At 36.5% G+C, this 12,754-nt stretch overlaps 2 protein-coding genes across 2 annotated transcripts in view; both read right to left on the bottom strand.

Annotated features, from left to right (window-relative positions):
• The window catches only part of DPP4 (dipeptidyl peptidase 4), a 43,948-nt gene extending 40,799 nt beyond the window's left edge, over positions 1-3,149 (bottom strand). The window contains exon 1 of the mRNA XM_086616153.1: positions 3,066-3,149. Within this exon, the coding sequence (XP_086472279.1) occupies positions 3,066-3,149 (84 nt within the window). The remainder of the gene's footprint in view (positions 1-3,065) is intronic.
• A 2,661-nt stretch (positions 3,150-5,810) lies between these two features.
• On the bottom strand, positions 5,811-12,458 carry GCG (glucagon). Its single transcript, XM_009978076.2, is given in 8 exon segments — positions 5,811-5,835; positions 6,867-7,010; positions 9,181-9,318; positions 10,935-10,988; positions 11,825-11,961; positions 11,963-11,987; positions 12,362-12,410; positions 12,413-12,458. Coding segments are annotated over 8 exon segments (618 nt in total).
• Positions 12,459-12,754: the final 296 nt, after the last annotated feature.

Raw genomic sequence — 12,754 nt, 5'->3', positions numbered from 1 at the left:
TGCGGGAAGCGAGCATCGGCAGGCACCGGGCGCTCGTGCGAGATCTCGGTTTTCCTGCTGACTTTGCAGCTTCGCCTCTTGGGTGTTTGGTTGTGTTTTTTTTTTTGGGCTGCGGTTTCCGCTTCAGTTGAAGCGCTTGGAGCGCGGTGACACAGCTGTGCGTTGCAGAGGAGGGACCTTTGGCACGGCAAGGATTTCTGTAGGAAATCAGATAAAGGCCGCGCGGGGGTCCCGGAACTGGAGTGCCCTCAAACGCCAAGGGCGAAACTCCTGGGGCTTTGGTAACGCCCGCGGTTCTTGTAAAGTTTCTGCTCTTTGAACTTCTTTCTGTAGCAATCAAGTCTTGGAAAGACTGATAAAATTGCAGGAAGGGCTTACGTTCATTTCTTTGGCACTTGTTCTTGGCATGAAAGAGAGATGGATGTGTAAGTCTGCAAAATGGAATTTTAAATTAAGCCCAGAAAATGGAAGTATAGGATAAAAGTTTAAAAATTAGCTCTGAAGGTGACCCTGGTTTATCACATCGGACTAATCCATATCCTAGGAGAATTTTGAGTATGCATTGTGATAGTAGGACTAATTAGTAGAAAAGACTGAGGATAATCTCTGAATCAAAACTATAAAGCATTTGTTTAAAAAACTGAGCATCACCAAGTAGTCAGAAAGCTGTGGGAGTTCCTGGAATTGCATTAAGAGAAAAATTCTAGCCTCGAAAAAGTAATTACTGAGTGGTGTGGTTTGTGCTTTTGGTTACATGCAGCTCTGGGTAAGTTTGCCATGGAGGATCTCCCGTGCTGCGAATTCACAGCTTGCCTAACGCTAATTTCTATGTATAGATAAGTCCACTTTTATGAAGTAAAATCACAGTCAAATGGCAGTCTTCTGCATTACTTTTCAAACTAGTATCTCATACAAGCTGGGAGATGTAAGACCAGAGTTTCAGAATGTCATACAGCTCCATGTGAATATCTATCTGGTGTACTGTGCACTTGCTCCTCTTACTAACCACAATAAAAAAGGAAAGCAAAACAAAAACCCCTGGACCCTGAGGTGAATTTTCATTTTCCCAGTGAGTAGGAAACACAACATACATACAATTCAGCCGATATGTGCTTTGTTTTCTAAACATTTAAGTAGACATCATCACTGTGTCTCAAAGTACAATGCAGTCAAATTATAACCTCAATCTTGTGATAAAATGTACCTGAATGCTGCCAAGCTTTCCATAGCCAGGTTGCAGTTTAATAATGTTTTGAGAAATTATCTGCAAGGTTTTAATGCTTCGCATTGGTTAGTTCTAAGAAGAAAAAAAGACCTACGCTGACAAAGCATATGCCTTTGTATTCACATATCTAGATCAAAATGTCTAATAATCTACAGTGCTTCTGGCTCTGGTCATGCCAGAGGGGCTTATGGGACCTGATTTTGTACTCAGAACCACCTAAGCGATCCAGTAGGAGTCAATATAGCAGAATACGTTTTCCATTTAGTTACAATAGTACCTAGCAGTGATTCTCTACACCTTGGAAAAATCTCAAGTTCTTGTCTGATCAAAATACCAGTGGTCCCAAAAATGTTGTGCTTCTGGTGCTCTGTCAGATTGTCTTCTGTGATAGCCTGAGGCTTAAAAAGTTGCTCCAGCTAAATATTTCAAATTACTTTATACCATGGGGTTCTTTTGCAATCAGATATGTATTAACATCATTCCAAGAGAGTAAAGAAATTAATATACAGCAGTGGTTGCTACACAATAAAATTTGAGAAGGCATAGCTGTTCATCATATTGTATGCTTAACACAAAAGTATTCATAAAGTTGTATGATTAAAAAGAGCTACTTACTAAAAGAACCAAAATACAGATTTCAGCCTGAAAGTTAGCTTTCCCAAACACTTGGTGGACCTGCCAGATGTGATGCGTCCTTCAGACTTCTAGCCTCAGTGATGTTCAAGAGTGTGTTACAAGTCTGTCTGTTTATTTGAGTCTTTCCTCCAGAAATATTTGGAGAAGTCAAACAGGAAAAATTGAAAACATAAGCTCTCTCTGCAGAACAAAAAAAAAATATTGTTTGGGACTAAAATGTGTACAGTCTACTTTACAGGTACAATAATGTGTTCCAGATGTCTCAGTGTGCGGCTGGAAGAGACAAAATATGTGCTGGAGAAAGTTTCATCCTGATTCAGTGGCTCACTTCAAATGTGCTGTGAGGAAGAGAAGGCAAAAGTGCTATTAGCACTGATAAGTGTCCAAGTTCTACTTGACTAAGTGTGTCTTTTGATACCAAATATATTAAAAATACTTGTTTTTTTCAGAAATATTTTCTTTTTATTTCTTTGCATTTTGAGGCTGAAATGGCATAAGGACAGTTTTGTAACTCATTACACTGGTCTGTTTGAGAGGATTGTGAAGAGAGTGTTAACTGTAAATCAAGGAAGCAAATGAGAAAAAAAAGCCTGTTTTCTGTGGTTGTGTCATTGACGTTTCAGTGTGGCTAGTAGCGTCTGTCATTCAGTTCTTTGAAGTTTATGTATTTTTCTTTATAAAATTAATTTCCTAGCAACTCAAGATTCTTGCCTCAGAACACAGTTGAATGGTTAGAGTATCTTAGGTTTCTGTTAATTTTTATTGCATCAATTCCAATTAGTTATGTTGTTCTGCTTCAATGTGCTTTTTTTTTTTCCAGATACTTACTACAGTAGGGTGAAAGTGGGAGCATGCTGCATAGTCAGCATATAAAATATAGTTAATAAAGGAGATAATATTGGGAACACTTTTTAATATAAGGCCACCTGGAAGTTCCAGGCAGCACGTGTGCAGATACACAGAGGACTCTAGATACATACATGAGTTCATGGAATATGGAATTGTAGAAAGTGCATGTACACAATAGAGTCAAAACATCCGGGCCAGTGATACTGTTTTCATACAACTTAAGGTATAAGTTCAGATTTCTATTAGAGTGAAAGAGTCAGTGTGGAGTGAACGAAAACAAGAAATTAAGTTTATGCACCATAAACTGCATCAATGATACATTTACAATGTATTTCAACTAAGACGAGACCCATACCTGACTCTTCTGTAGACTTAAAACTAACATCGGGTGCAGAAGTGCAACACAACAAGCACTGTCTTTTATAGCATGTGAGTCCATACCCCTCATATGCACTAGGGCATATGATTTTAATAAGCTGTACACAGATTTGCACCTTGACTGGAAGGTAGGTTAAAGTTTCCAAGAGTGGATGAGAGTGTAACCCTGTAGATAATACTCTAAACATGCTCCTTGGCATGATTCCCTTAGGCAGACCCGCTTCCCTTGCTCTATTTGCAGGGAGCAAATTGAAGTGCCCTTATACAAGCAGCAGCACCACAGGCAATGCAATCAACATAATATCTGACAGCTGTTGCTCCATCACCTGAAGACTTTGAAAACCATCTGTTATTTAAAAGGAATATTCAGGTCACTGTTCCTAAATTCCTCTACCAATGTACCACTCACAGCATGTAAGGCCTAGAATTATCTCTCTCCCTTACTAGAGTACAACATTAAGATTAAAACATAAATAGCAATTCTCTCTAGGCTTGAATGCTGCAGGTATTCTGCCCTCTCTCAGCCTGCAGACATGAGTAGCTATTGTCTATCAACGACACTTTTTAAAGAAGTGACTGTTACTTATCTCTCCCTATGTTTGTACCATTCACTGAATTTCATCTAGCATGTATAAGAAATATCTGGCACATACCTCATTTTTGATCCCATATGGACTTGATCTGTGATTTCAGGATATATAAGTCCTAGTCCTGTTGAGCTAAAACATGTGTTTGGAACTTCTGGAACATGCTCAACTTCATCTCACTTCTGAAGAAAGGGTGTCTTTTGATTCATGTTCTAGATTGGGACTCAGAAAATTAAAGGTTAAGTATTTTTGCTGTGTTCCAGACAAGCTGCATAACTTTGAGAAAATAATTTATATCCCTCTGTTCCTAAAAGCATTGCTCAATCTATGGAAATAGAAGAGTTAACTGTACTGTTTCAGCCTGGACCATATGGATCCAACTGTATAACTGTATCTTTTTCAGTTCCAGAAGCACTTGGAATCAAACCACTGTGTACAAATGGGATTAAATAAACAACAAATATGTATACGTTCTTTGTTCCCCTCCTCTTTTAATCTCTGGGGGTATTTTGGATGCTATGATCATTTTTTTTTTTAGTGCAATGTTCTATTGAGTTTTCATTGCTTAAGTTTGGGGTCTTACAAAGGGTCTCTGTTGCTGTCAAGAAGCTGTCCTAGATGCTAAGTAGGGTATAATCAGTCCTGATCTGAAATTATAGAATACTGGCTCCTGTAGCACTTTGGAAGGACATTCTAATCTTATTTTTCCAGAAATTCTAGCCTGTCAGAGAAAGTTTCAAGTGCTTTTAAAAAACAAATGAGGCACAAACCCATACTAGTTATTCCTAGCAAAAGTTACAGGTTCGAATTCTGATTCAACAATGCGCTGGCTTCACATCAACTTCTACTAGATACTCGTTAACCCTATTGGCTTTCTCTTAAACCCCTTGCCCTTTTAGGACACTTTCATACAGACACCTGGCATATTGCTATTACAGCAAGGGGAGAAAAGAGGGTTTGGGTCGTCATCAGAAGAAAGAGGTGCATAACAGGACCTGAAGCTATTTGAGAGTTGCAGCTACTACCATACATGCATAAACATAACTGGCCAGTTAGAGTATAATGTTTGGATTGCTAGAAGCACTGAGATCTGCAAGCAAAATGTTCTGTCATCATAATGGAGAAGGCAAAGGTTACTGAAATGACAGTTGTGCTTGTAGGTTACAGTACGATGTCGCTAAATGCAAGAGATGATGGATGAAGCGGTTCTTGGAGGCAGAAGGAAGAAGAGAATACAACGGAGATTAGAGTGACTGCAGGGAAATTTGAGTTGGCTTTACTTGACAATCTTATAAAAGTTAAAGAAATTACGTGGCAGTTTCCACTACTGATGGAAAATATTGCACTTAATATTTTTCAAAGCTAACCTGCTTTTGCTGAGAAACAAGAATTTATGCTAATGAATACTTGTCTGTTCAGCCTTGCTTCCCCTTCTAGCTTCATCTTACATGATTTTTTTTTTTTCAACTAAAGATAATTCAAAGTTCACACAGCTCTTTTCTGAGAATCATTATGGAGAAAATGTGACAAAACAAAATGTTGAGTTTGTTTTACCATTCCAAACAAACCACTTCCAAGATCTCAGTGACACTAAAATATTAGAATAAAATGAAATGGAGTGCGAAGAAGCACAGGGGATATACACACGAAAAGTCAACAGAAAAGAAGCTTGAAAAAATTTATTTAAGGCTATCATTTAATATCCTTAAAGCTTAGCCTTTTTATAACAAAGGTTTTAAGAGGGATATTTACTTCTCAGGCATGTGTAACTGTCAGCCCCTTACAAATAACACATATAATTGGTGATAGAATCCTTTGTGTGTAGAAGTCAACTTTTTAGAAAAATAATTTTATCATTAAATATAAATGGAGTTTCTTCAGTCCTAATATATGGAAAATATGAAGATATGGAACTTTCATAGTCTTAAAGCTGTTAAGATAACCATCCCTTAGACAATAGGTTTTCCATATATAAACCTTTGGCAACACTAAACTATAGTACAATTCCTGGCATGCAAGGTGACGTAGCTTTTTTACACCCAATGTAGATGACAGAATACAGATTTCAGAATCTCTTGATAACTGGTAGTTGATGCAATGAAGATCTTCATTTATCCCATTTTTATTCTGCATTTTTACTGGTATTCTCCCAAAAGGTCCCTGGAAAAAAAAAAAGCAGCAGCAATTAGGACATATTATAAATCTCCCAAGATTTATGAAATGTGTGGAACATATTTTTTCTGTTTAAGAGTTAGCAGATGTTAGTTCCACAGACCCCTCAATGCCTCTCTCTAGTAACAGACTGAAAACAATTATTCCTAAAGGAAGAGCTTTTTAATAGTTTCTAATAGATTCTTTTCCTAAATTGTCTGTTTCAATGGTGAACTACAAATAAACACAAAAATATTAAATTGTTAATAAAAATTTTAACTATAGCTTCTAGATTTTTTGAGACAATGTTGATTGTTTCAGATTTCCAAGGTCGAATGGTTATTTGGGGCGCTTCAGTAGTCAAAAGACTAAAAGTAATTAATTTTTACAGAGTGGACATCCAACATTTTAAAAAATCTCGCCACTCACATGTGCCTTGAGTTGTCATTTTATTATTTTCTAAACGCTTTGTTAATGTTAATAAATAATTCTTGAATATTAACCTGTTTGCAGAGATTAGATAGACAATATTGTTTTTCCAACATTTGCCTATATGCAGGCAGACTAAAGCAGGGTTCTTAAATAATTGGCTATAAGGGACTCAGATTACAGAGCCCTATTCCCTAATGACAAGCCAAAATTTAAAGCAGTGTTTTATATCACAGTCTTTAAAGAATAATCAATTTGGTGTAATTTTACCAATAAATATTTCTGATTTTATAATGCCTATGCAAAGGAGAGTTTTATTTTTCAGTAATTTGATATCACCTCACTTCTGGTAACATTCAGTGGCAAAACTCCCCTCAAGTTAAATAGGAAGCTTATTAAATAGGTTCACCACTGATGGAAAATACAAATTGTGTTTTGAATGAGCTCTGCTTAGTGTCTTATCCTTGTTCGGCACTATCTGTAACAAAGTTTGGAACACAGTTACTGGTATGTCAATAGTTAAAAGAAAAATTAGCAGTATTTTCCCCATGTGTGTCAAATACGTTTAAAACCCCAGTATATTAAGAATAACACAACCAAAATTGAGGCACCTTTGGGTAACTTTTGTGTTAATCAGCCATTTTAGGAACTCTTTGGCAGCCATGTCATCAAGGACTTTGTTGATATCACTTGTGAAAGTGCCGTCTGCGTGTCTTCGGCCCATTTCTTCAGCCACAAGAGCCTTTTCTGGGAAACTTGAAAGGAAAGAAATTATCAAACAATTTGCAGATTAGAATAATAAAAAAACCTATTTAAAAGGCCCTCCTTACTGGATTTTAATACACTGCACATTTCCTGTGATTTTAAGGAGTCAAGGGTTGACCCTGATGTTATGTCTCAGTACAGCATGATGTATATCAGAACATCTTTTAAGGCATTATTTTAAGGACAGAACGAAGCATGGAAGTCTCCCTTTACCAGATGAGGACTGTTCCTTCAGGTGAGTCTAAATTCCTCTCTAGCATTTTTTTGGAAAAGCCATACATGCAAAAACATATCGTGGTCTGCAGTGTCCGTGCCAGGTAAACTAGGCATCAATAAAACTCACAGCAGATTTACCAAGAATCGTTGTTTATTACTACTAAAACATTGTAGTCAAATTTTCATACATTTTTGTATGTTTTAGTTGGACTTAAGTCCTAGTTGTATACTCGCAATTAGATTGTGTAAGTATTTATATATTAAAAGCAGCAACTTTCGGGGGGCTTAAAATAACTCAATTACAACACCTGTATAAAATCTGTGTGCTTGTTTGCTGTACAATAGCATTTTATATTTGGAATCAGATCCTGATTCTTACTCTATCCTTTTTTGACCGCTGGAATACCATTTTGCCAAGGGCCTGGTTTAGAAAACGAAATTTCTTCTCTTGTTTCATCCCATCAAATACAGGAAGATGTTAAAGAATTCCATTAAGTTGGGCTGATACTGAAGCACACTGTGCTCTGGGATCAGTGGCAGGCAGACTGGTTCTTTTCATGCAATAATTTCAGGGAAGGCTATATACAAGTTTGACCGAAATAATACTAAATATTGGGAAGCAGAAGGGTAGTCTACGTTTAATTGCCCATCTAGGTTTCTTAGCTCAGTTTGTCACACTGGGTTGTAATGTCTCTCTTTTACAGATACTGAGATACCCTATTTCTGCTCATGAAAATAAAACATGACAGAAAAACAACTGCAAATCTGAACATCACTATGAAGTGGCAACAGCCTTTCCTTTCTCTATATAGCTGACCTCATTTATTTAACTCTATTTTTTCAGGAAATCATCATTATTTACAAAATTTTCCTATTTAGTTTTCTGTGACTACAACACACCATCTTGTCTTATAGATTATATTTTTATTGTTATTGTTATTTATTATTTTTATATAATGCAAGAGACTTACATAGTACTTTACAGCTGTTAGAATATATAATCAGAGGATAAACTGAAATCCCTGCCCCAAAGAGCTTACAGTCTAAAGGCACAAATAAGTACAGAACAGTAAAAAGGTGGGGAGTGGAATGTGCATGGTGTAGCTCCCAACCATGCAGAGTAGGAAATACGATGAGATAGAAAGTGCCTGTGGGAGCCTGAAGGTAAGGCCATTCTAAGTGCAAGACTACAGTGTAAAAAGATGTAAAGTCATGAGTGAGTAGGTGAAGTGAATAGGCTTGAGAAATGTGCAATGAGTATGTGGAGAACAAGATACTAATGAAAGAAATCAGAGACATAGGTAGGTCAAAAATGTGGAGCACGGTGTCCAGGAAACTCTGAACCATAGCAAAAGAAGTGGAAATGTCTTAAAAAGGAAAATAAGTCATAGTTGTAGGAAATGATAGTTATTTTAACAGCAGCAACTTGGGGAGACTTTGTGGAGCATGGGAAGAGGAAAAGAAGTGATCAGTTACTGCTTGAAATGATCGCCAGCACATGGAGTACAGCTGATGACATTGGTAAAAATTTAATCTTGGAAATATTGCAAAGGAGAAGATTGACTGTGAAAGGGAAAAAAAGAGAAAGTAATTTAAGATGACACTGACTTGAATCATCGCAGGGATAGTTAAGGAGACTAAGCAATGTTATGGGAAGGGCAAAAGGTGGTAGTTAGAAGAAGGTCTGGTTTAGTTTTAGATATGTTGACCTTAAATATAACTTGACCTTTTAGAGTGTAACAGCGTACTGAACAGGTTTGTTTTAATCTGTATTTGAACTTAATAATTTAAAGTGGTAGTCTAACACTCCCAGAACATCTTCTGTTACAAAAGAAAAACGTGAAGTACAGCGAGAGATCAAAAACACAGCAAGGTTTCATCAGACTTGATTTCTAACCCCAAAACCAAGGGAAAATTTAATGATAGGAATGGATGGATTCTTACTCTCTTCTTCCTCGTCCATTCACTAACCAAGCAATGAACTCTTTGGCAGCTTGACCTTCCAAATAAGAGGTGATGTCACTGGTGTAGGTGCCTTCAGCATGTCTCTCGAATTCAGCATGACGCTTGGAGATCGCATTGCTGAAAGAAGAGCAATACTCTAGGAGCAGACTGCATCAGGACTTAATTTGTTTTTTAACCTTTATTGATTTCTATTTCCCACCCACCAGACTAGCATTTCTTACTGGGGTCAGGGTTTCTTCTAGCTTTATAAATTACACTTGATATTTTTTTTCCTTGATCTGTTTTGGTTTTGAAGGCATTATCTGTGCTATGCAATACAGTTTTGTGCAGAGATGCCTGAACTAGTTCTGAAGAAATCAAATCAGGTGCTGAAAGCAAATATAGCTTCATTGGAATGGTCTACTAGATTAATTATCTATGATCAACAAACTGTGTTTTATTTTACAGACATACTTTTTGTTACCTCTTGTGTTAACCTAAAAATTTCCATTAAGTGACTCCTCCTACCTTCGTCTTCATTATTTCTTAGCTAAACTGTTCAGAATGAATGCCTTTTGAATTTAGATTTTGAATTGTTTTGGGAGCACCCTTTTAATTGTCATTCTGATCAAGTGATAAATCTTGGAACAATTTCAAGCCTGATCACCTCCAGTTTAATAGAGAAAGAAAATTGCCTTCTCCCTCCTTACACCTCATTGTGCTTCTTTCTCTGATATAGCACAAAATTTTGTCACGCTGGCCCTTAGGAAGCCAAGCTACACTGAGAAGTAGACATATTATGGAATATTTCCCACCAATAAGTTCCCTAGCATTTCTATTTCAGAATTTGCTAATTTCCACCCAATTTCAGGGCCTCTAGTTTTTTCTATTATTTTTTATCTTCTTGGGATTTCACCATTTCTCCTAATTTAGTACCATCTGCACTTTTTATCAGCATGCTAACTAGAGTTGCTTGGAACATTTTTAATGAAATGTTAATTTTGTTGAGATATGCTGTTTCATTGAAGCTGAGACATTATTACAGATTTGTTACTGATATTGACAGTGTTTTGAACGGAAGGATCTTTGTGATCCAGGCTATCTTCTTTGGAACTTCTGACAAAAGGAAGAATTAATATAGGTATTTCAATCTGTTTTGCAAAAACACTTACTGGGTTTTTGTTTTATTTGCTTCAGATTTCCACCTTCCAAACCCTCTCTGAAAAACATTGTCAAGAAACAAAATTCTGCCTCCAGCAGGTCTTACATACTCCTTTCCTGTAATGACTGGTTTATGTAACATGAGACTGAGTGCTTAGGGCTGAGCATTGTATTGTGTTCTATCAGCTCTCTGAAAATTGGTGCCTGGCCATTGTCGTTTCACTAGTCTTCTCACTGCTTTTCTTTTCCTCGACATAATGTGGGGTTTTTTTTGCTTCTACCCTTTTTCTATACCAGGTTTTTCTTTCTGTCTTATTCTCTGCTCTCCTTATCACTTGAAATACCATTTCCTGAAATCTTTTCCCATCCTGTTGCATTCCTTGAAGCCACTGCACATAGCTATGGAACACAGGTACAGGAATAACAGAGACATTTCCTCTTTTCTTGTAAAAAGCAGATGCGAGAGAATTTCTTGTGATAGTTATTTCTAGGATTATGTTAATGTTGTAAAAAGTACTAGTTGTTTTCTTTCTAGTTTAACAGAAAATGAGCTCAAACTATTTCCAAGTAACAAGTTGTGGCAAGTAGAATACCTTGAGAGCTGGTCCGGGAATTTGTCATTTTCTTTGTCCTCCTGTCCTTGTTGTCTGTAGTGGAAATCCGCAATCATTATTACCAGTACATTATTACCAGTACATTGTAGAGCATGCATAAGCTGATAAGATTTTGTTAGTTATTATTTAAATATTATGATAAATAACCATGACTGATAAGATGAATATTATAAATAATTTAATGGTTATAAATTTAAATTAATACAATATCTAGAAATTGTTACTTTAAAAACTTCCACAGGGATTTAAAAGCAATAATATAATAGATTTTTGGATTCTGCGGATAGATCTTGTCTAGAACACAGGTCGTAGACTTATATGCTTTTACATTATTCTTGCTCTCAGCTTGGTATCTTGTGTTTAATCAAAGTATATTTTCAAAAAACTCGCCAACTCATGCCTTAACAGTATACTTGTGATACTGGTAAAGTATCCAGTGATCAAAAGCTTAAAACTTAGCTCCCTTTTCACAAATTAAACTTCAGGATTAGAGTATCCATAGATAGGAACGTTTAATAAAGCCTAATGGCCCAGACCTTTAAATCATATTTGCGTCTCTTATCCCTATTGAACTTAATTCGTTCAGCGAAACAATCTCTCCAAAGATGCTGAGATAGTCTTCTAGATGGCATATCAGGTAATATACTGGTACTACACTTGATTTATCAAAATATTTTTGACTGATTTCGCACATATTCCCCATTTCTAATACCATATTAACATTATATATACATTTCCTTAAGTACTTTACTTATCTGAGGATTATAAATGGTCTATGATGGGAAGCTGAAATCATGAAACTGAATTCAGCTAGATTTTTGGCTGTTTCTGTATATGGAGATCGATAGCAAAGTCACCAAAGTGCTTACCCATTTCTTTTAGTGCTCATTAACCATTGCACAAAGTCCTGAGCTCGTCTAGTGTCCAAATACTTGCTGTAGTCACTGGTGAATGTGCCTTGTGAGTGACGCTTCACTTCATTCAGCTGTCTCGATTCATCTAATGGTTTCGGACTGGGAAGCTTTGAATGATCTATGAAAAGTTTAGAACTAGTTAATTGGCAATAGTTATAGTACATTCTACAGGTACATTGATTTTTCTTTTAAAAATACTATTTTATACTTTCAAAAGTGAAAGCAAGTGGCATATTGATTGCTAGCTAGCTAGTAAAATGAATCAACATAGCAGATTGGATACTCCACAATTACAAGGTCTTCTTGATAACTAAGGCAGCTATTGCTTGTCAAACCAAAAATTTCCATGCTATTCTTGCAATATTAAAAACTTTTGCCAATTCCATTGGTAGATTAAGTATTGTGTAACAGTAAAAACCATGTTTTGCTTCAAACGACAAGAAAACAAAGTTCAAGCCAAGTGTTTCTAGAAGTTTGCTTTAAAGAGTTTACCTTGATTTCTCCTCTGTATCCTGAAGAGGATTTTGCCAGCTGCTTTGACTATCATTAAAAGGAGCCCAGCAACAAAATAGACACTTTTCATTTTCATTGCCTGTCAAAACAGAAATAAGGCAAAAAGGAAAATGTAATCATCTTTACATACATCTGAATCAATTACATCAAAAAGAGACATCCTTAATACTGATCTAAACTTGAAGATATTGAGACTCTGTAAGGACAGGGTCCTTATCCAGTGGATGGAGACAGCAGTGCCTTGGGTAGGCATTCAAAAGGCATAGTCTCTGTTCTAGTCTTTAGGCTCTAGTAGCTATTCTGGAATGCAAGGTGAGCTGAGAGCAACTGCATCCTCAATTTCTTTGTAACATGGGGATAAAGATCTGTATC

This window comes from Tauraco erythrolophus, chromosome 8, assembly GCF_009769465.1.
Source record: "Tauraco erythrolophus isolate bTauEry1 chromosome 8, bTauEry1.pri, whole genome shotgun sequence".
NCBI classification, from domain to species: Eukaryota; Metazoa; Chordata; class Aves; order Musophagiformes; family Musophagidae; genus Tauraco; species Tauraco erythrolophus.
Note: the sequence above shows the minus strand (reverse complement) of the source record. Positions and strands in the feature narration are given on the sequence as shown.